Source organism: Protopterus annectens, chromosome 1.part1 (genome assembly GCF_019279795.1).
Source record: "Protopterus annectens isolate FY-2018-M chromosome 1.part1, PAN1.0, whole genome shotgun sequence".
Classification (NCBI taxonomy): domain Eukaryota; kingdom Metazoa; phylum Chordata; order Ceratodontiformes; family Protopteridae; genus Protopterus; species Protopterus annectens.
This window is the reverse complement of record NC_056726.1, coordinates 1,738,017,730-1,738,042,465: the sequence shown is the minus strand read 5'-3', so window position 1 is coordinate 1,738,042,465 and position 24,736 is coordinate 1,738,017,730. Positions and strand designations below refer to the sequence as shown.

Sequence of the window (24,736 nt, the reverse complement as noted above, 5' to 3'; positions counted from 1 at the left end):
ACTGGAAAACTCCATTTTAGTACTAGGTCTCGTTGTCTTGTTATAAGAATCCAGATATCCAGATGAGATTAGTTACTGAGAGGCTCAAAGAAAGAGTGTGGAAGATATCGAATTAAACAGACTGTATCCTAGTTGTACAGACTGTATCGAAGGTACTTCCTATGTACTTTTATTAAGCATCAAGACTTGTTTTGAGAAGAACTTCCTTGTTTATGTTTTGGTAAAATAAACTACATTTTTTTTTAAGACTAGTGTCTCTGCTGCCTTCAAAGGGACAAAAGTTCCCTATCTTTGCACTTCACCAGGTAGTGCACAAAGTGCCAAACAACATTTACGCAGCATTAAGAAAGGTGTCTGGCAGCTCATATTACTGGTGGAAAAGCTTTTTAAATCACCGCCTTTCCTACGATCATGCAACTGAACTTAAACGTATACCTGAACCTCAGTGACATCACGGTAGAAGTGAGAGAGTGAAGTGCATCCACAGACTTTAATGGGCACATTGCCACGCATGTGAGGAGGTGCACCATTACAGTCTATGGATATAGTGCTGACTCTGCCTACAGTGATGTCAGAATGGACCATACTAGATTTATATGGGCCATGGCTTAATAAAGTTTATGAAGCTTTTTATTAAAAATGTCCCAAATGAATACTAAATAGCAACAACATGGGTGCATTGCGGCACTTACCTCACTAGATGCCACAGTGCATCATGACCAAATCACTAACACTCCACAGCATGCAGTGCCAATGACAGTGAACCACAAGGGTTCACAGAATAAAAATATCTCATCAGTGAAGACAGTATTCTGAAAACAGCATGATTTTATGCCTCAACAGTTCTCAGTATTAACTTTACATGTTCATTTTCCGTGTGTAAAGTCCTTCCCTCAGTTGGACGTGCTCTTGCAAACAGCACATTTGTATCTCCTGAGAAAGTGTTCTAGGCGATTGAAAGTAGACAAAAAAAGTTCCCTCGGATGATTCTTGAGAAGCTGTCCTTTTCTGAATAGAAGAAACCAAGATGACACTGCACTTCAACTTGCATCCCTCCTTGCAATATTTATACTCAAAACCAAACAATATAGTCAGTCACAGGGATTCTATAGTCCCTATTATCACTGCTATACAATGCACATACCTTAAAGGCTCAGACTCTCCTCTTAAGAGCACATTTCCATCAGTTTATCCAAACTGCCCTTGTTTAATTTCTCTAAAAGTTCTCCAGAACAGTGTCACTATCTTACCTTGAAAGCAGAAGGGTGAAAAATAATGCCTGCTGGACAGTCTTTTCCTCTTTAAAACGGTGATAACTCCAAACTGCCACGTAAAAAATTGCCTGTATATTTTACATTTAATTTTCTCTTGTAGTCTGGTTTCTAGAGCTGATAAGCATCTGATAAAGACAAATTCAAAAAGTGAATACATTAAATATATGTTTACTTTAAGACCTTCCCTCCAAGCTGCAGACTGTTAATAGTCCGGATTGTAAACTGTCTCCAGCAAAATCTTCTCCACCTCTTGCATTGCTCGCTCGCAACAGAGTACCATATTATAAGGGCAAGACGCACATAAAAACTGCAACAAAAACAGCCGTGGCTTGTTCTCAGAAGGACTGATGTGCTGCCTTTTTTAAAACTGATAAGGCTCGACAATATTACTGATACACAGGAATACAAATTTTAGTCAATATAGCACTGAAGGCAACTCTGGGGGCAGACTAATGTTTTAGTGAGACACTTTGAATTATTTTCTACTTTGAGTAAACTTACATATATTTACCATAACAAACTCTGTAAACAAGTATAAATCCGCAAAGTTATTATTGCTATTTTACTGCATATATTTGTCATAATGCCAGTTTTATCATTCTATTACAAGACTATCTGAACACATCCTGCAGAACCACTACCTTCATTTCCTTGCAAGTGGTTTAGGTATTAGTTTGAGCAAACATTGCTTCCTATAGCACAGTATTACTGTTAACCATAAACCAATTAAAACAAAGAGTTAGAAGGTCACACTGAAAAAACAATCAGAAAAAAACTAAATGAAAACTCCAGCCAAGCTAGAACTTCCCTGAAAACATAGCAGAGTTAATTACAGAAACAAAGTACATGTCTAGTCATTTCAAAATCATAGGTTTCTCATTCCACTCCACCACACCCTCTTAATTCAGTTTTATTTTCTCTATCTGATTTTAGTTCTGTCCCCTGACCTCAGAATTCATGGTGGCTTGCTCATATACCTATTCATTACAATACCTTCTATACCATTCTTACAGGTGGGACTGCTAGGCAACAGAATATAATGGGCATCAGAGTTGAGACGTGGTGCTCTTTTTACACCTCAACTGTGTGTGCATAAAGCATACACAAAAACAGCACTACCTGGGATTTTGTGGGTGCAAGATGTTATTTTGCTGCACTTGTATTTCAATTTGTTTTGAAGTATTATTTGTGCATTAAAGTGAAAAACGTTATTTGTAACTTGTGTGTGAACACTAAGATAGCTGATGCACAGAAAGTTAAGCTAGAAAAGCAGTCAGATTTGTAAACGCTGACAATTAAGGCAAACAACATGGTGAATGACAAGTGATGGGAGTCAATGGAAGGCCAAGAATGATATCTCCACAGTGGTAAGGCAGATGAAGTGCTATGGGTCGCACTAATTGTAACTTTTAAAAGTGAGACCTATGGAAGCTCCATTCCCATAGAAGGACAGAGCCCTGATGACAACACCCAAGTTTGATTAGCAGCTCAGACAAATAGGTTCATAGATTAGTACTAAGCTAACTGCCCTTGCGAGCCATTTTAAGCCTAGCCAATTATCCCTTGTGAGACTCAAACCCTGCACCTTGTGTTTGTAAGGCAATCACCTTAACCATTAGGCCAACCCCAATTTTGCAGCAATATGGGGGTGGGAGGGGTAAAGGGGTTATGCCAGCTCACATCTTTATGGGCAGGGATGGGGGAATATTCCTGGGCAAACTTGCTGTACTAGAATCCCTGTTGAAGACCAGGAATCATCCATTGATGCTATCCACAATGCAGGCAGGACCACTTGATTATGTACATGCAGAAGCGGGTTATGTACAGTGTGATGGCCCACTGCACACCAACCACTTAGATGCTTCGGGGATGTGCAGGGGAAGTTAGGGATGAATCACAAAGCTCTTTTCTACAGCCAAGGGGAAGTTAGGGATGAATCACAAAGCTCTTTTTTACAGCCAAGGAACAATGTCCCCATTCCTGGCATGCCCGACTCCCATGCCAGGGAATAAAAGGACCATAGGACTTAGTCCCCAACAGAATGGATGAGTTAATATAGTAGCAGAGAGAGTAAGGCTCAACAGTCAGTGGGGTGTTTGGTTGGAGGATAAAAAGATAATTGATTAGTGTATAACTTGCAACTTACAAAGTGAAAGCCAAGAAGACATGGTGGATGTCACAAGCTGCTACAAAATTGTTATTTAGAAGCTGAAAATCAAGAATGAAAACAAAGCAGAACTTATAAATAAAATATTTAAATTATAAGAGTGCCCGAAAGGAAAGAAAAAGATAAATTGAGAAAAGGAACACAGACGTTTTCCCAGTACAGAAGGAATGGAAAAGCAGGGGAGATGTATTCTGATAAGATTTCAGATTTTCAAGATAAATTATTTTTTTGTACTTGTTTTGCATCACAAGAAAGTTTGTAATGTTGGTGATAATCCAGTAATCTTTGACAATGATTACATCTCACACTCTTGATGATGAATACCTCAGATATTTGATATTAGTGAGGGAATGTGAACTAAGGAAATTAACATTTGTACAACAATATGTTATCCTGCAATGTTCAGACTATTTTCATACCAGATCAAAGACATTTGTGGATTCAGAGAATGCACTGTGAGCTATACATGAATATGTTCTTACGGAACTGGCAGATTCTGAAATGGCGGTGCAGTTCACAGACAGTGAAACAGTAATACTGGAAAGTAATGTTAAACCCAACTGTTTATTTTATAAACAAGTTGAAAGTGTTTAAGATACATGTACAGAATAGCACTTAACCATTTAGAGTTTGAGCAGTTTTCTGCTACTGAGGCATTCATAGTATAGCCAAGCAAGCCTATGTTCAGTTTTTCTGACACGATTATTCAACTATAAACTGAATAAACTGAAGAAACAGACACCAAAACATTCTTCACTTGATGACAAACTGGGGGTGAAGAGAATCTAGCAAGAAAATTAATTCTGGAAGATTTAATTTTGATTTTATCTTGTCAGAAGTTCATCCACTCAAGAGTAAACGTGAGTCATCTTAAAGCTTCCTCACAGGAAAATTGGATGAAAATAGAACTGCAGTCTCTTGTAACCAGTTTACAGGAAATTTATGCGAAGATTGTCAAACTGGAGAGTAAAAGATTCGCAATAAAACAGGAAAATAAGAATAAACTACATCTGCTTAATGAAATTATAAAGAAACACTACAATAGAGGAATCCTTGAATGATGTTGATGGCAGACTAAATGAAAATGGAAGTCAAGTGGAATTTCTGCTGAAATAAAACACAGCACTATTAGAAAAAGCTAGATCTTGAAAGCAGATCTCGAAGGAATAATATAAGACTTTATGGTGTTCCTGAAAAAAAGAGGAGGAAATAATATGCGTCATTTTCTAAATACTTGGCTTCTAAAAATCTTACCCTTATCAGAATCCCATTACTTCAGGACAGAAAGGGCACACGGATCCCTTTCAAACAATTCTTCAATAAAAACCCCAGCCACACCGAGATCTATACTTGTCAAGTTTATTTCCGCATAAGAAAAAGATTAGGTCTTAAAAACAGCCTGGAGTAACTCTCCAATAATGTACAATAGTAAAACAATCAGATTTGATAATGACTATACTTCTTCAATAACATTAAAAAGGAAGACATGTATCCCACTATTGAAAAGCCTAAAAAATCAAAGATAAAAGCTAAAATATTGTTGCCTGCAAAAATCAGAATGTTCCTGACAGATGGACAAAAGACATTTAATACACTGGATGTAGTTCTGAATTTTCCACAGAAAAGTGGACTTGTGGAGAAATCGGAAGAAATGGACTGGTCATCGTAAGTTTAAAAAGGCAAGCAGTCAAAAATGGATGGTCAGTAAAAGAAAGTAACAGCAAACCATTCAAAGAAAAGTAACAATGTCTATCATTTGCTTTAACTTTGGATTATATGTTTTGGCTTTGGAAACAATTTATTACAATGTAAATATTTCAGTCCACCACTCAGAAGGACTTCAGAATTGCCAAGGTAAAGCCCTTTCATTTCATAACCTGAGAAATAGGAACTTGTGTATCAATTTAGCCAATGACAAGATTACTACTTACTAAAATATATATGCAGACATTAACTGGTTCTTTTTCACTGGCTGGTGTTCAGTGTACTCATGAAAGCCTGAAAGTGGTTACTTAGCGAGACTTTGATGTGTTAAATGCGTTAACTTTTAGACAATGACAGCAGAGTTTAGCACTTATGTTTCATATGAAATCTTCTTTCAAAGCATTCATGCAATATGATCTGTTTTTTAGTACATTAACCGATTTATTTTTCTTACCCGTGTTACTAAACAAGTGTAAATGTATGCTATTCTGAATCTAGATGAATAGTTTAGTACATTACTGTGTTCTTAAGGTTTTGGAACCGAGAAATTAGCTCAGTAATTGCCATTTTATGTTAAAAGATACACTGCTGTCTTTTGGCCATTGATAGTTCTTTTTCTTACTTTTTAAATGACCAGCTGACATATGGCAATTGTGAGCGTAAGTGAAGCTTTCTGATTATCTTGAACATTATGTTCCCCCTTAAACTTCTAATCCTACCTGATTTTGTGAAGTGGAACAAGCTAGCGAATAGTTTATATCTGAGGAGAAAAATACACAGCGATACGGACCTCCGGAATTCCTGAAGATATATGAATGACTTTTAAACCCTGTGAGCTTACAGGATGAAAAGCTGCAATGATAAAATATAAGAACTAGATAAAAGCAGCTAAATTAAGGGACTAGATGTAAAAATAACCAATACAGATCACAATTAAATGTGACTAAAGCAGTAAATCATACAGATGTGTTTTTTTTTTTTTTTAAATGACAGCTGATTTACTAAGTTGGTAAAAGAAACAGAGGGGCGTGATAATGTTCAGAGTGCAATGCATAGCTAATTAATTTAAAGGGAACTATTACTTTTTGTGCCATTGTGCTTTACTCAAACGGGTTAAATGAATAATAGATTTAATATTTTAGGGTGTATTTAATAAATAAAAAAACAATTCAGTGAGCTTTGACACCGAGAACTCATTTAATTTAATTCTTTGAGATCGTACACAATATGAAAGCTTCAATAATTATTATCAGCACTATATTTAGTGATGTATAACTGATGACACTGAAGCAAATGACTACAAAATGATAATTTCCTAAAGGATTTAAAATAAATATTCTGTTCTTTCACATTGATAGTTATTTTTAAGCCTCTTCTAACATTTACAGTAAACTGTGAAAGCTCAGACTAAAGAAAAGGACTTTCTTCATTAAACGTTATTTGGTACAAACATATTATTCTGCTACTACATAATTAGACCCAAACTGAAACTTAGATTAATGTCAAGCCAGTTTATTTAAAATTATTAAGCTTACTTGAATTCTTAAAGCTATATATGGGTAGCTCACTTACATAATATGACTACCATGCAAAAGATTTTCTAAATGTTACAAATATTAAATTTTAGGATGCACATATCATCTGTATGTATAATAGGACAGTCTATATTAAACCCACATATAAAATAAACTAGTGAAAGGGTATTGTTACTAGTCTTTAATAATATGAAAGTAATTACTTAATTATGAATATATTATAGTTGACAATTAATGCTCTGAACTTAAAATACTACTTCCATAACCTATTAGACATTTAATTGCTTTGATTTATGAAACATGAATAAGTAATATAGCTTAATCTGTATACTGCATATGCATGAATCATAGGGAATATGAATATACACACTGTTTTTATTACTCTTATTATATTTGAAACATCAAAACTAGTTAGTTTATTGGCAAAGAATACCAGCATATAAAGTTAAAAGAAAAGGGTTCAAAGAATGTTTTTTGAAGGAATTAAAGACTGGATACTAACAATAATGGAGAAGTCTCTGATGTTATTTTATGGGACACCCTTAAGGCCTATATTTATGGCAGAGTAAAAAAAATGGCATTTAACAAAAAAGGAATGGTACAATGACTTAAGGAAGTTAAAGTCAGCTGATAAAATTAAATCTGTGGAATTAAAAAGTTTTAAACCAAAAATATTTAGAAATACTAAATCATAACATTGTAATACTTGTGGAGAAACTTAAGCTACAAACCTATACTGTAAATCCTAAAAATTTGCATTCACTAGCAATAAGATCCAAAGTTTTAGGTAATATAAATCATATGAAAGAAATCACATACCAAGTGAATAATGAACGTACAAGAGTAACTAACTTGAAAGATATTTTGGAAGCTTTAGATAACATTACAAGAAAACTAAAAGATCTAGCTCTAGATAATAGTGAAATAACTAAACTTTTTAAAGGAAAATATAAAACAAAAATTATCGAAAGAACAAAATGACAAATTAGATAAATCCATTAGCTTAAAGAACAATAAAGCCCCTGGATTAGATGGTTTAATTTCAGAATTATATAAAATGATCCCGATGATATCTTAAAATTGCTAATAAGTGCATTTGATGAAATAAGAAACACATTGAACATTCCCCCCTTCATGGAAATATTAATTGGTCTCTCCTGTTTTAAAACAAGATAAAAACCCTAAGTTATGTTCTTTGTACCGCCTCACTATATTACTGAATGCAGACTATAACATTTTTATGACTATATCTGGTGGTGCTGCGGTAACGTTGTCGCCTCACAGTAAGACGCTGTCCGGTTCGATTCTCAGGTAGAGCGTCTTCTGCGGAGATGTGCGTGAATGGGCGTACCTTCGTTGAAGGTTGTGCATCAGGCCTGGCAAGCCGGTATGTAAAAATCAACTGCCACTCATTAGTGGACCGGAGTTCCATTGTGGCGACCCCTAACCAGGAAAAGCCGAAACACACAAACAAACAAACCGACTAAAAGATTAAACAATATAATTCCAAATTTGATTAAAGAGGATCAACCTGATTTTATCCTGGGGAGAAGGGTGCAAGACAATATTATCAGACTACTATCCTTAATAGACTTTGCTAACAAAAAATAAAAAAGAATTATCGATAGAATTATTGCTACTAAGTTTGGACATTAATAAAGCTTCAATTCAATTAATTGGCAATACTTGCAAAAAGTACTTAATGAGTATATTTTTTCTTCAGGCTTCATAAAATTAATGAAATTATATAATAACTTTTCTTTGGTTAAAATTGTTTCTCTTTTTTCTAGTTCTTTTAAAACATTACACGGTACAAAGCAAGAATGTCCACTGTCTCCATTACGGTTTGTCTTGGCAATTCAGCATTTTGGTATATTTATTAGAAATAATGATGAAATAAAAGTTTTCACTGTTGGTGGTAATTATAATTCTAAAATTCAATTAATCACAGATATCTTACTAACTATAAATAACACTGAATCTTCAATAGGGAATATTATTTCAATAAAATTCTTTCAGAAACGTTCTGGATTAAACTTTAATCATAATAAAACAGAAATAATGTTAATAAACTCACATCTTCCTTAAAAAAATAAGGAGTTTAATTGAGAGAACAACCAGCTCAAATATTTAGGAGTAAACATTAAAACTAAATGGAAGCAAACAGTACCATTAAATTACAAAAAATAATTAATATCTCAAAATTAATTGAAAGCTGGAATAAGATTTTCTTTCCAATGGAGGACAGGCTTATATTAATAAAAATTATATCAAAAATAATATACCTTGCCAAGTCATTACTCATACTGCCCCCTAATAAAATTATAAAAAGATAAAACTCTTTACTATTAAGATTTTATGGCATCCTCAAAAAACAAGAATATCCTATTTATGGCAAGGAAGAGATTGGAAAGAAAATGGTAATGGATTGCCCAATACAGAACTTTACATTAAAGTCAGCTCACCCACAATCCTTCCATCCTTTGGTGACCTCATGAGGCTGACTGTGAAAAAAGCAGACCTAGGGGGACAGTTCCGCTGGAACTTGGGGATAGGGGATAAATATGTTTAAGATCCTGCAAAGTTTTACATTTTTCCTGAAGAGACTTAAACATCTCAAAAGAAGTGGTCCCAAAGAAATTTTTATTATCCAAAGGAACATCCAGCAACTTGGCCTTAATGTCTTCAGGTAACGTCTGCAGGGGAAGCCAAGAATAATGCCTCATGACAGTCCCAAAGGCAGCCGCTCTGGAAAATGCATCAGCAGCGTCATATCTATACTTGACAGAGTGACAAGCCACCTGAGAGGTAGAACCTAAGTTAGAACAGATGATTTAGCCTCAGAATCAGGGAGATCAGAAATGACCTGACAAGCCTGGGCAATCAAGGCCAAAGCATATCTAGTCATGCAGGTTTGATAACTGATGGCCTAAAAAGCCAAAGTAGAAGCAGTATGAACCTTCTTACCAATTCTCTCCATTGCACTACTATCTTTAACTGAAGGCTAAAGCTTAGAAGAGGGCAAAAGTTGTTCCTTTGCTGCTTTGCTGTTGTTTTTGCTGCTGTGGGATTATGGCCAGTGATCCCAATGTTGATGTGCCTAGGATTTCTAGAAATGTTACCATGGATACTTCTCAACATTTGCTGGACAATTATGTTACAAACCCTCCTGAACCTAGCCATGAACAACTACAATCTGAACTTGCTGGTAATAGTAATAGTAATAGCAGAACACCACAAAACCAGTCCACTGTGTGGGATAAATGGGAAGCTGAAAGAAACCACAGGTTATTTAGCCTGTTTTCAACTATTGGCAGAAGGTATGACAATGCTGTGAATCCAGAATTTAAAAATGTGTGATAAACTTGAGCAAATTATGAGAAAAGAAACTTTATTTTTTAATATTCAGAGCCTGACCAAGTACTTAGAACTTGATACAACTCCTAGGGATCTTAGAGCTTATAAAGACCCTGCTACACCATTTGATTTAAAAAAATGAAAATGACAAGTTGTTTTAGAAGAGCTGGGTTGCAGCAGCACATAAATGCACAATAGAGTGGATCTCTATCCTTGTAGAGAGAGAGAGAGAGAGAGGGTGAAACAAACAAAGCTACGAACTGAAATCAGCAATATGTGCAGTAAATTAATATACCTGCAGTAGTGGTGCTGCGGTAGCGTTGTCGCCTCACAGCAAGACGTTGTCCCATTCGATTCTCAGCTAGAGCGTCTTCTGTGTGGAGGCATGCGTGAATGGGTGTACCTTCGTTGAAGGTTGTGCATCAGGGCTGGTAACTCGGCATGTAAAAATCCACTACGAAACATTAGCGGACCAGAGTTCTGCTGTGGCGACTCCTAACTAGGATAAGCCGAAAGACACAACAACTTCTGGCTCTGAATCTGTAGACAAGCTGCTTATAGACATTAACTTGAAATTAAAATCATTTGAGGAAAAAATCTTGCAGAGAAAAAAGAAAAAGTTAGTCAGAGATACCCGTGACTATGACAATGATACTGCCTTTGGGGGAAGAACCAATCAGAAAGCAAATAGAGGTCATGTGAGGTTTCAAGGAAGTGAACAAGGTGAGGAACGGCGTTCCTTCTCTTTTGTCGGTACTACTTACAATACATCAACAGGGGAAGATGAATAACATGAAGGGGATGAATATCCAGAACTGCCAAGGGCACAAAAACCTTCAGAATTTCGTCAGACCTTACGGAATGGGCCGAATGACCAAACTGAAGAACCACCAAACAGAAAAAGGCAGAGAGAGAACCTGTTTCCAAACCAATGGCATTCTAATCCCCCCCAAAATAATTACTACAAACAAACCAAGTGGTGAGAATGCTGGCTATGTTGTCAATATGTCCAGGTATGTATTTTCAAGCAGTGAACTGTCTGTGTTGAACTGTGGTGTGACGTTTGTTCCCACTGTTGTTCCCAAGCTATATGAAGTGAAAAAAGACATTTTTAGACTGGTTAGGAAATTACAATTGAAATGCGTGTTCAATAATTTAAATAGCACTAAACAAAATGAATGTATTAATGCCAGTGATTCTAGTATGGAAGAGAATTATTTTCTTGTGCTTCTGATGATGAATATAATGCATACAGCTTATTTGATACTAGCTCACAGCAGTTATGTTCCAGGTTTTTTTTTATACTGACCATCAGTTATTTTCAGAAAACAGTAGATTTTTTTTTACTGAAACTGAATTAAATATGTTTTCAAATGAAAAAAAAAACAGACTATTGTTTACAATTTAACTAGAGAAGAGTGGTCAGTATTATTAAATATGACTAAAAATGAACAACTGGTTTTCAAACCTGCTGACAAGGGAAACAAACTAGTTGTGATGCATATATCTCAGTATCTGAAGATGTGCCATGAACATTTGGATGACAATTCAACTAATTCAAAGGTAGATACAAGTCATTATTTGGGAGCCTTAGTTGAATTTAAACCTTTACTTAATAAAGGTGTCAGGTTAGGTTAGTTAACTGCTGACGATGTTCAGAAAAAGCTAACTATGAACAGTCATAGTATTATCACATTCTACATACAACCTAAAATTCAGAAAAATATACAGGCCCCTCCGGGGCGCCCTATTGTTTCAGGTAGAAATTATTTCACTTACAGTTTGGGACAATTGCTGCATTTCCTGTTGTTACCCAAGATAGTTTTATTACCTGCTTATGTCAGATATTTTTGATTTTTTAAGTAAGTTAAGGACAGTACAATGGACTAATAAGATGTATTGGGTGGCTCTAGATGTGAAAAGTTTATATACTAACATTAAACACTGCCATGGCCTTGAGGCAATTAGATTCTTCATGGGGGAGTCACCCACTACAGAATATATTGTAGATTTAGTACATTGTTGTTTGAAGAATAATTATTTTGAGTTTGATAGCCAGGTTTAGCATCAGAAATGTGGAACAGCTATGGGGGCAGCGTTTGCCCCCTCATATGCTAATTTAACCATGGGCTTATTTGAAGTTGAAAATGTTTATAGGAAAATATTTTTTGTCAGTATGTTAAATGTTACTTTCGATTTATTGATGATTTAATTTTTTTTATGTGAAGGAGGGGAACAGGAAGTGCAGAATTTTTTGGATGAATTACAAGTAAACAGATTTAATTTCACATTTGATAGCATCCAAACAGGGAAGGAGGTGTCCGTTTTAGATGCAGATTTGTTACTTAAGGAAGATGGTATACTAACCACAAAATTACACAGAAAATTTCAGGGGGATATATATTATTTGAAAGCAACAAGTTGCCATCCTGGGCATACGATTGATGCCTTACCTTATGGTGAATCCATACGTCTTTACAGACTATGCAGCGATGAACAAGATTTTTTAAGGGAGAGAGGTTATACTTTTGAGATGTTCAGAAAGCGTGGTTATGGTGAAGATATAATTGCTAAGGCATGGTCTAGATTTAATAAAGAATACATATGAAACAACAATAGAAAATGGAAGGGAGTTTCCAAATTAAATAATGCTGAATCTGGTTGTGAAATGTATTTTGTAAACACATACACTGGATTTAGCAACAGGCTTTACGAGATAGTACAAACATAGTGGCAACTGTTATCAAATTTAAAGGTTGGAAGTTCATGGATGCCCAATAACCTTGTTGCTTCATATAGAGTGGGTAGGAATATTTAGAGCTTTTTGGTGACATCTAGGTTTTGGAGACCTAAGAAGGTCTTATTTGAGTCATTAAGAATAAAAGGGACAGTAAGATGTGGCAAATGCAAGGCATGCAAATTTACTGTGCCTTATTTTGGACTCTTAAATGGTCGAAGATTTGAAGTTTTTGGGAATTACAGGTGTGACACAGAGGGCATTATTTATGCCCTCAGATGGCCTTGCAATAAGTTTTAAGTGGGCGAGTCCAAAAGAGTTTTTAAAATAAGGCTACTAGAACATGTTCATGATGTATTAAATAAAAAGGAACAGAGTTCAGTGGCACAACATTTTTTGGAAGCACATGGCAGTTCTGTTCATGGTTTGCAAGCCACAATTTTAGAAAAACTAGGATGCGTTTTTTTTTTTTTTTTTGATTGGGGGGTGTCAGCAAGAATAAACTTTATAAAGAAGCAGTGTATATATTAAAGTTTGATACTTTGTTTCCAAAGGGTATGAATATTGATTTTAATTGGCATGTATTACATTAAATGCTTTTAAAGTGTTTTATGGTATTAATTGATGACTTTACTGTTTAATTGCCTATTTAGTAGTGTATATAAAACAAGTGTGTGATGTGAAGTAATTGTGTACTCCAAGATGGCAGTGTGTGCCGAGATGTCAGAGAGGAATAAATTTTATTCATTGGGTTCCTAGTCTTTGTTCTTCTTTGTATTTGCTGCTGTTCCTTTGCTGCTGTTTTTGTTGCAAAAGTTTAGAAGGCTTGGCAAAGGAGTATTAAGGAGTATTACACCAAAGCAGGGCTAACAGAAGGACATCTAAATTATCATCAACAGGAACATTACAGAAGCTTTCCGGTTTCTTAGAAGCAAGAGGATAAGAATCTCGGGACTTAGAGGCAGCAATAAAGGTGTCTAACAAGGCAGCCACTACAGGAGGTACTGGGGAAGGTTTAGGAATATCCACCAGAAAAAGCTCATAATACCTTTTCTGGACATCAGACACTTGAGAAGAATCCCACTTAAAGTATTCCATCATTTTTAGCTATAGTGTCTCTAACAGACAAATTCTCAAAAGGAGACTCACGACTTAAAAGGCTCATCTTCATCAGAACCAACAGGCAACGGTGAGGGCAACTAGGAGGAGTAGGACAGGGACTCATCACCAGACTCTGGATTTTCATCTGAGGAATCCGGCTCCCTAGTTCGCGTGGAAGGAGTAGAAGTCCGAGTGGGGGAGGCACAGAAACACCTCTTGAGGAGGTTTCAGAGTCATTAAGGGATTGAGTAGGCCCTAAATAAATTCCTGTCATTCCCTTTCAGGAGCCTTATGGCATACAGAAGTATGCTTATTCTTCTGCTTTTTCTTAGCAGGGATGTCGGCTCTAACACTGGAGGTTCTGAACCTTGATGAGATTCAATAAGGGTACCTGGAACTTCTTCCCCGACCAAAATCTGCGAAATCCCTCCACGGCCCTCCGAGATGATCAGTTGTGGTTCCCCCTCGATGTCTGGAACAGACTCCTGCGAAGCCTCAGATGACATTCAGAATGAAGGATCCATGCCAGCCTCCAACAGGATTGTGGCAGAGGAATCAGATGTGGACACCAGACAGCCTACAGAGCTTTCACCCACTTTAAGAGGGAAGTCCAGTGGAGGCTGGACAGCCAAATAGTCTGGCTGAGGTTTTTTGGCCTTCTTGCTTAACAAGACCTTGGGGTTAGGAAATTCCACCATACTACCTTTGGCTAACAATTTAAGCCTCTGGTTCTCAAGATAGATGGCCAAGGAAGGTAAGAGACTTCTAAAAGTTTTGGGTACAAACATTCTGCAAATACTATTATGGGATATATTCTTGTGGGAAGCACCCAGACAAAAGACAGCTTTTGTGGCAATCCTTATGGGAAATCTGTCTCCCACACTGACATTTTCTCTTCTTGGATGAAATGGCCTCTAGGTAACTAAAATATAACAAGATCAAAGAAAAAATAAAAAAAGATCCCAATAAGGTGCTTATCTGACGGCTAGGTTTTCAGTACAGCAAAAGGGCTTTCAGACTGACGAGTGATGATGGCATTCGGACTGGAGGCAAAGAGGTTCTGGGTAACTGCATCTGTACATCACCCTTATGCCCTACTTCCTGTACTGGGAGCATACGTGCGACATCTGACGCATACAAGGTATAAAGGCTTTGGTATACTAGCTGGACATTGGCTATCTTTGGCATCAGATCCCTACTGTGAAGAATACTGCAACAATGATACAGAAGAACATCAAACATCGCACAAAACAGTTTTGTGTTTAGGAGGTGAGACAAAGGAAAATTAATTTCACACAAACCCTTATTAAGTAAAGTACATAACATATGAAACATGCCAATGACATCATAAAACATGCAGCATAAAACATGATTAAGAAAGAATAAAACATGAAAATGTTACTTAAACTGTTTATTGAAAATGCATTGCTAAGTCACTGATATCTGGAAAAAGGGAAGAGTCTGAAAATTGCAGCAGCACTTACGGCTTCAATACTCAAGCAATTTTATTTTAACCACCATCTAGTTTATCCAGCTGTCATGTACTGTATATACCCCCTTGTATGTGTGGTCATATGTACACATTCTCAAGTTATGTAAGCATAAAAACATAGACGACCAAGCAAACCAACCTCTTTGGATAACCGTGTAAAAAGATCTCCTCCTCTTAAGAAATCTAGGATCAGATAAAGCTTCCCTTCTGTCTGGAATGCTACAAAGAAAACAAAGCACACATTTCAGCACTGAACTTCAAACCAGAGTAAGGGAGGTAAATACAAATGTAAAAAAATAAATAAATAAATGTTATGGTCAATGTACCTGTTCAGCTTAGATCAGGTATGTAGTCTCTCAAATCCAGGCATGGTTTACAGACTACCATCTTAACTTTCATCAACTCCTCAACAAGTAACAACTAGTTATACATTTTAAGCTACTTTTACTTTTAAGGTACAACAGTACAAGACTCTTCAAATTAAATATGTAGCACATGTTACAGTGCGAGATATTTCAAGCAGTTTTCTTGGTTTAAGCTGCTAAATACTGAAGGACAGGGACAAGTAGACTGCCATGAGAGAAAACACAGGCAAGTACATTATCAGCTGATCTACAAACCTTCCTTAAAGAGTCTTAATCCGCATATCTCTCAACCTCTTCGAGCAAGAAATGTGGACAAAGCCATAAATAAAAGTGGGACAAAGGCCCAAAAATAGGGACAGTTTTGAAATATTGCTCTTACAAACTTAGAAAGTTGATAGAACAGGCTTTGCATTAGCATGAATTTTCTGAAGGGTATGAAGTCAAACTCAAATGTCTGTCATTATTTTCTAACTTCACCCTTGAATGATTTGCCACTAATTTGCCGGAAAACCACAATTTTATGAAAAACATACCAAAAATATGAGGCAAAAATCTGGACATTCTGCAAAAATATGCACAGTCGAAAGGTATGTCTTAAGGGTAAGTACTCTCCTCTCTTATTAATCACAATCAGCATTTTTTCCTGGTTCTTAAAAGATCCCAAATCTGGATTACACAGACTTGGTGCCAACACATGCACTGACTTCTTATCTTTTTAGTTGATATTACTCAAAACAAAGCTACAACAGAAGATATCTACACAGAGCAATCTTCACAGGCTACGTGAGCCTGAATTTCAATAGTTATTAAATTAATTCTGATTTTTAAAATGACCTTTGTAGTTTTTGAAGGTGTAGCCCAGTTTTGCATGTACAATTTACTGAATGGCATTTTTTAACCTGTGGAGGGAATTACACGAAAATGAACATGTAAAATAAAACCTAAGATATGTACAGTGAAGCCTGCCAGTTATCTGTCATGTCTACTCCAGAAGGATTCATACATATATGTGATTGTGATGCATTTGCTATGCTGGATTGTGCTGACCAATAATGTACAGCTACATCATCCAGACAGCCAGCCTAGTACAGAGTGTAGGTTGCTTCAGTGAAAATAATTCCAACATAGGTTCATAGGATAGTACTAGGCTATCTGCCTTTGCAGGCCATACTTCTCAAACGAAAAGGTAAGAAAAACCATGAACCTTGTGCTTAAGAGGTAAACATTTTAAACATTATGTCAACCCCAACGCATACACTTCTGACTGGAAGTTTTTGTTAGAAACCCACATTCAATGGAATCCTCAAATAAGCAAACATGATTACGTTCTCTGGTGTCAAAAGCCCTCCTCAAACCTCAGGGTAGTGTGCAGTGCCCCTTGGACCCTTGAGCAGAAGATTATTTAAGTCCTAAATCATCTCTGAGGTGCAGCAGCTTTGGGGAAAGGAGCTCTATAACCCCTGTACTGAAACTTTATATAAAATGTCGTTTTTAGTTAAATTACTAAAATGTCGTTTTTAGTTAAATTATCTAGTCACTGAAATAAATTCCTTTTGGCAAAAATAACCAAACTGCATGGAACATAAATAACAGATAAATTACTTCCATATCAGCAGGTCTACAAGAGTCTCCTTAATTATTATTGGACTGAGTACACAACCTTTTTTCATTTCACTTGTCATTTTTTTCCTCTGGGATTCTCACACTGAGGTATGTACTCTCTCTCTCTCATGCTGGCACAAACTATGACAACACATCTGCACCAGAAGAATGCACCTAGCCCATACACTGCCAGCTCATAACCATTCACTGAGCACACTTCTTACAAATCATGGAAAAAACACCAAAATTCAACCCCTACGCCATTTACAATGATATAAAAACATATACTTGCCTGACTTACAGGAAACTCTGACAGAAGCCACTGAAGGGAGGGCTGTCTATTTAGAGGACTGAGGGAGACTACCTTGTGATCCACAGGAGAGGGCTGTTGCACAGAAAACTGATATAAGACTGCAAATTTGATATCTAAATCAGGGACCCATCTAGGAGGATCTAAAACTGGGATGAATCCAAAGAAGTAACATACTGTGGAAGGAGCCAGAGAAGAAACAAGGAAGGCTTAGAAGGCGAAACACAGTAGCACTGAGGAACAAAAGATGTCGGATCTCCCATGTCATTCTTCTAGCAGTATGTCTATAGCAACATTTCTAGCTATACATTTTTAACTTTACCTTTTTCTTTCCAATGCCTAGTGACCATCAGCTCCCTCCACACCAAACTACTGGCACATTCAATCTCCCTTCCTACTAGTTTCTGTAGTGAAGTGGGCCATTACCATCATAAGTGGTTTATTTTATTGTTCCTAAGCAACTTCAGATGCTGAAGTGCCCAAAACAATGGGTTACAGGCCTGGCCTTCATGTGTATAAACACATTACACTGCTGCATGTAGAGCTGGTGGACCTAACATTGGTCTTTTTCATACTGCTATACATCCTAGCCTCCAGCAGATGGCAGGCATGCAGCATGTTACTGCCTCCCTGACTGTTGTCTAGGCCAGCCTGTGAAAACTGTTCCATTCTATTTCCTCTCTGCCAACTCTTCAGTACTTGGAACACTAGCAGAACCCACACCTGTGGGGTGTAACACATCTGCACAGACACCTCTAACCATTTAGTCTGGAAAAGTACTTTTCAAAATAGGGACAAGCAGAAGGAAAAATGAGGAGCAGCTGCTAACTAGGAAACACACAAATACAGGACTTTACACTTGCAATATCTTTTGAAATGGAACAGTACAATTCAGTATTATTTGCAGTACATTTTTTCATAAAAATCTAAACAAGCCAGCTCCCTGGTGCAGAGGGAAAAAGCCCCAACTATGCTGCAGGTGGCCCTAGGTCAAGTACCTTTCTCAGGTGGCTACAGGAGCTGGCTGGGAGAATGGGAATGAGCACTCACTGCTGGTTCACCCATCTGGGTGAGGAGGGGGCAGCTCTGACTCGCACAGTGACACCTACCAGGAGTACAAGATGTTCACCTACTGGAGTTCTACGTCAGCAGAGCCCATTCTGTTATAGTGTGGGGAAACTAGCATGTGGAAGTAGTCGTAGGCTTGGAAGAGTTAAGGGGAAAGGGTGAGCCACTCCTCAGGACTAACAAACGCTAGCCTGCTCTCGACCACCTAACTCTCACCAGGGTATGGAGCTCTGATGGAGATTATTCAGCAGGCACAATCAAGTCTTAGGGCTCTCACCTAGCCCAAGCAAACTTGGTTCCCATTCTGCAGGAATGAGTGGCAACTCCCTCATCATTCTTAACACTTTTCAACACCTTCTGAAGCCATCTGGCAAGGTCCGGGGGTGGGGGTAAGCAAACAAGCTAGAATAAATACAAAAATAACTAAATAAATAAAATTCCAAGCAATGAATAGCTTAAATGTGTAACACTGCAATTTTATGAAACAAAATAACCAGTTCCTCAAAATAAGACACAGTTGAAATATATCCATATGCAATGGGGCATGCTCCCATGCAATTATACTTGTTCAAGGTGTGAACTTATGACCCACTGCCCACAGTACACATGTTTACAATGGGTAATTTTTGAAGCAAGAGGGCTACCGCTCCTTGGAAAGAATTAGCTCAGCCGGGAAGAGGAGGAGGAAAAAGAGAAGGCCAAAGGGGATCATAGAGGTACTCAAGGGTAGAATGGACCATTTTTCAAGAGGTCATTGATAAAATTTTGGGAAAGTTGGCTAAATGACACCATAACCTAAAACTGGAGAATCAAAGATGGACTGCCTGAACTCCACCTTAACAGAAGCCAACTTCAGCAAGACCATCTTGTGCAGGCACATGCCCAAGGCTTCTGTCCTAGGCCTATTTGTGAATTAAATTTACATCAACCCACACTGCAGTCCACACTAGTAGTCATGGAAAAGTACAGTTTTGTACCTACCATAAATGTAGATGTCCGATAGGTATGCATCTGCAGTCATAACATATGGGTTGTCCTGCCTCAGGCAGCACTTCGGTCGGCCGGATTCCAAAGTCTGGGTCTGGCCTCGGCTGATGTCGCACTTTCCCCAACGTCAGAGCTTCTGGGGTATAAAGACATCAGCCGACGCCATTTTCCTCAGTGTTTCTTGCCCCAGATGCCAGGTGCCCTCTAGGAAGGCTAAATTTGGATAAATGCTGAAAAGTTCCAAACAGTAGCAAAATATATATACATATATACAAACAAACAAATACACCATAATAGATTCCCCCAGCTAGCTGAAAGAGGGGTAAGCACCCTAGGAAGCCCACAGAGGGGAAGGAGGGTGGGTAATCCTGACTGCAGATGCATACCTATCGGACATCTACATTTATGGTAGGTACAAAACTGTACTATGTCCTTCAAGGATGCATCTGCAGTCATAACATATGGGTAGAATACCATAGCCAAACTGGGGGAGGAGGTACTAAGAGAAGGATGGTGTAGTTAGGATCCCCTGCAGAACTGCAGTTGCAAACCCTGCTCGGGATCTGGAGTATAAAGGTAGATTATAATGCTTGGCAAATGTATGCACGGAGCTCCAAGTAGCAGCTTCTAAAATGTCCTTGGTAGCCACCCCTCGTAGAAAAGCTGTAGTGGTGGCTGTGGCCCTTGTGGAATAAGGCCTGATATTTTCAGGAGCTGCCTTTCCATGAAAGGAGTAGCAAATGCGAATGCAATTTCCTATCCATTTTGAAATTGTCTGTTTGGAAATTGCTCTTCCTTGCACCCCCGTTGCATATGCTACAAAAAGTTGGTCAGTTTTTCTGTCTGTTTTAGTTCTGTCCAGATAGTAGCGTAGTTGTCTGTGTATATCCAAGGTGTGCAAAAGTTTTTCTCCTTTGTTCTGTGGGTTAGGGAAGAACGTAGGCAAGTGAATAGCTTGGTTCAAGGATACCCTGGATACCACCTTTAGCATGAAAGTAGGATTGGTTCTCAGTGCCACTCTATCCTGGTGGAAAATAAGAAAAGGCTGCACTGCCATTAATGCCTGTAACTCGGATACTCTTCTTGCTGAAGTGATTGCCAGTAGGAAAGCAGTTTTCCAAGATAAAAACTGTAAGTCTGCTGATGCTGCTGGTTCAAAAGGAGGTAGTGTCAATTTTTCCAGCACAAAATTGAGATCCCATGCAGGTAGAGGGGGTCTCCTTGGAGGTTTAACATTTTTGATCCCTCTCAGAAATTGTCTGAGAAGAGGGTGAGAGAAGATAGGGGGATCCATATTGTATTCTGCTGAAATTGCTGAAGCATGGATCTTAATGGAAGAATAAGACAGTCCATTGTGGAACAGTTCTGCTAAGTATTCTAGAATGTGTGCTAGGTTTGCCACTGTGACATCTGTGCCCTTTGCTGTGCTCCAAATGAGGAATCTCTTCCATTTTGCTGAGTATGTTTTCCTTGTGGAAGGTCTGCGAGCCTCCAGGATAATGTCCTTGACCCTCTGAGATAAAACAGTTTGGTTTGGTTTTAAAGAATTTTCCAGGCTGTTAGTTGCAATGTTTTCAAGTTTGGATGCAGGGTCTTGAAATTGTTCTGCGTTAGAAGAAGAGGCCATAGGGGTAGAGGCCATGAGTTCGCCTGAGACATGCTTCTCAGCAGCGGATACCAGTGTTGTCTTGGCCAGTCTGGAGCTATTAGTATCACCTTTGGTTGTTCCTCCCTGATCTTCAGTAGAACCTTGTACATCAATGGGAGAGGTGGAAAAGCATATACTGTTAGGGCATTCCAGCTGAATGAGAGAGAGTCCACCCTCCAGGCTTGTGGGTGGTATGTCCTTGAGCAGAATTTCTTCATTTGGTGGTTGAGTGGGGAGGCAAACAGATCTATCTCTGGCATTCCCCATTTCTTTGTTATGAGTTTGAAGATGTCTGGATGCAGCATCCATTCGTGTGCATCCGTGGTAGTTCTGCTTAAGCTGTCTGCTAGTGAATTCTCTTTTCCTGGTACGAATTTGGCCTGCAGTTGGATGTTGAGATTCAGGCATAGGTTCCACAGATCCATTGCCATCCAGCATAGAGGGTAGGAATGCGTGCCTCCCTGTTTGTTTATGTACCACATGATCGTGGTGTTGTCTGTCCTTATCAACAGATGTCCTTGCTGGAGGAATGGTTTGAATGTCTCGATTGCATGCTTCACTGACAGCATCTCCTTTTGGTTTATGTGCATGCTTAGCTGTCCTTGAGGCCATAGGCCTTGGATACATTTGTCCTCCATTTGTGCTCCCCATCCTAGGTCTGAGGCGTCCGTGGTGATGGTCTGCCTTGGTTTTGGTTTGTTGAAAGGCAACCCTCTGTTGGACTGGCAGGCCTGAGCCCACCACAGGAATTCCTTTTGCAGGCATGGAATGATTGGTATCATGGTTTCTAGACTGTGCCTGTGTTGAGACCATACATCCCTTAGGTACCATTGTAATTTCCTCATATGCAGCCTGGCATGCGGGATCAAGATTATGCAGGATGCCATGTAACCCAGGGCCTGCAGGACTTTCCTTGCAGTAAGCTGAGTTTGTCTTGTCAAAGTCATGAAATAATCTGGAAGTTGTTTTGTTTTTCTTCTGTGAGAAAAGCCATCTGAGTGATTGTGTCCAGATCCGCACCCAAAAAGGTTATCCTTTGGGATGGCACTAGTCTTGACTTTTGGATGTTGACTGTGTATCTCAAGGCCTGTAGCAGGTGTATGACATAGGCCAAGTCCTTTAACAATTTTGTCTTGTTGTCTGCTTGTATTAGGCAGTCGTCCAGGTATGGGTAAATTTGTATTCCCTGAAGTCTGCAATGTGCAATTACTGATGCCAGGCATTTCGTGAATACTCTGGGCGCAGTAGATAAGCCAAAGGGCAATGCTGAGAATTGATAATGTTCTGATCCTGCAAGAAATCTGAGGTGTCTTCTGCAATCTGGTCGGATAGGGACGTGCAGGTATGCCTCCTTGAGATCTAGAGTCACCAGCCAAGACTCCTTGCCCAACATGGGAAGAAGTTGCTGTAGGGTCAGCATTTTGAATGTTGGCGCAATGAGATATGTGTTCAGTGCGGACAAGTCGAGAATAGGCCTCCATTGGTTTTCTTTTCTTGGTACAAGGAATAGTCTGGAGTAAAATCCTTGGCCTTGTTCCATAGATGGTACCCTTTCTATCGCTTTCATCTGAAGTAAATTGTTGATTTGTCTTAAAGCCTCTGCCTCCTGGTTTGGTGGAAGGTTTGGCATTCTGCTTCTTTTTGGTAAAGTGTGGAAGTGAAACCTGTATCCTTTGTCTATTGTTTGCAATGTCCATGTGTCCTTTGTAATGCAATGCCAGTTTTTTGAGAATAAAGCCAGCTTTCTGCCCAAAGGAGCTTTCCAGCTGATCCCTGGTAGGCGGAATCAGAGTCAAGTCATTGTGTCTGTCCTGTGGTAGTGGTTGTAGTTGCAGCTGTGGCACTACTGCTCTGGTTGGCAGGCTGCCACTGACGGCCCCTGTAGGCACCCTTTGATTGACCTCTGCCTCTAGGGCGTCTATTCCTGCCCCTTTGTGCTCTGGAAGTGTCTGGAAAGGACCAATTCTTTGTAGGCCAGTTTCTGCTGAACCTCGGAGGTTGGACCTGCAGAAATTCCTTTACTGTTTGCACAGATTTTGCTTTTTCTTCCACTTTCTTTAGAATCTCCTGTGCAGGGGAGCCAAATAAATTTTGTTTCTCCATTGGAGCATCAAGGAGTTTAGCCTTGACATGGTCTGGCAAGGATTGCTCTTTTAGCCAGGCATGCCTACGAATTACTGCCCCAGTCATAGCTGATCTAAATGAAGCCTCCAGTGCATCATAGCCACATTTTAAGAAATGATTACTGACCTGCTGAGAGTTGTGTACCAAATCCTGAAGGGATTTACGGTCTAAAGGTTCAGGAGAAGAAAGCTTCTTATTCAGCTGGTCTAACAAAAATTCTTGGTACTGTATCATATGAAATTGACAGTTTAATGCCCTGGCAGAAAGAGTAGCAGATGTATAAACCTTTTTACCCCATCTCTCTAATGCTCTAGACTCTCTTTCAGAGGGTAGGGGATTTTTGGCAGTAGCAGCTGCAACCCCTTTTGGGCCCTGAGAAATAGTTTCTGGGTCTGCAGCATGGGCTTTATAGAGGTGGAAGTGAGAATCCGGGACCCCGTAATATCTGTCAGGTTTGGCAGGGGCCGGGGGAAGAGAATCAGGGGCAGAACTGACATCATTGTACACATCATCAATTACAGTTAGAACAGGTGGTATGGCTAAGGGCCTATGCTGGGGCAAATGCAAAAATGTCCTTAATCTTTTTCTAGAATCAGAAAAATCCTGACCCTGCCATTGAAAGTGCTCCCTCATGGAGTGCAAAGTTTCCCCGAAGGAAAATTCTTCAGGTGGGGAGGCCGAAGGAATAGAATCTTCTGCATCTGAATCCTCATAAGGTGAGTAGGCCCCTTCCTGTTGGTCTGAATGATCAGATCCATCCGTGGAGTAATCAGAGGAGAGAGGTTCAGAGGGATCAGTCCTGGGCCTTTTGTCTGGTGGAGGTTGGGAGGCCCTGTCTGGGGGAGGTTGGGAACCCCTAATTAAGGATATAAGGTCCTCAGCAAGACTGAGAATCTGTGAACTTGAGGAAGGCCTCTGAGAAGTAGATTTGGCAGGCAAAGCTTTTGAAAGTTTGGCAGCTTTAGCCCTGGAGAAGGCCTTAATAGACATAGAAGCTGGGGGCCTAGCTGCCCCATGTGCAGGAGTAGAAATGTCCAAAGGAATGGTGTCGGACAATTCTTGAGCACTAGCTTCGGTAGGGATATCTGTAGCCGACTCAGCCGGGGCCTCTCCGGCCTCGGTTGTCGGAGGTATGGTTTCGGTCGTAGTAAGAACCGAGGACTCTGTTTCAGCCGAAACCGAGACACTCACGGTAGGCCTAGCCGTGGTTTCAGCCAAAACCGCGGGCCGCGAGTGTCGGTCCTTTTCCTTGCGTTTTTTGGCCA

General features: G+C 39.0%; 1 protein-coding gene across 1 annotated transcript in view; it reads right to left on the bottom strand.

Moving 5' to 3' along the window:
- RPS6KA1 (ribosomal protein S6 kinase A1) overlaps window positions 1-24,736 on the bottom strand; it is a gene marked incomplete in the record, with an annotated part of 1,961,688 nt that overhangs the window by 452,641 nt on the left and 1,484,311 nt on the right. Inside the window, 1 exon segment of the mRNA XM_044084242.1 lies at window positions 15,507-15,586. Within this exon segment, the coding sequence (XP_043940177.1) occupies window positions 15,507-15,586 (80 nt within the window).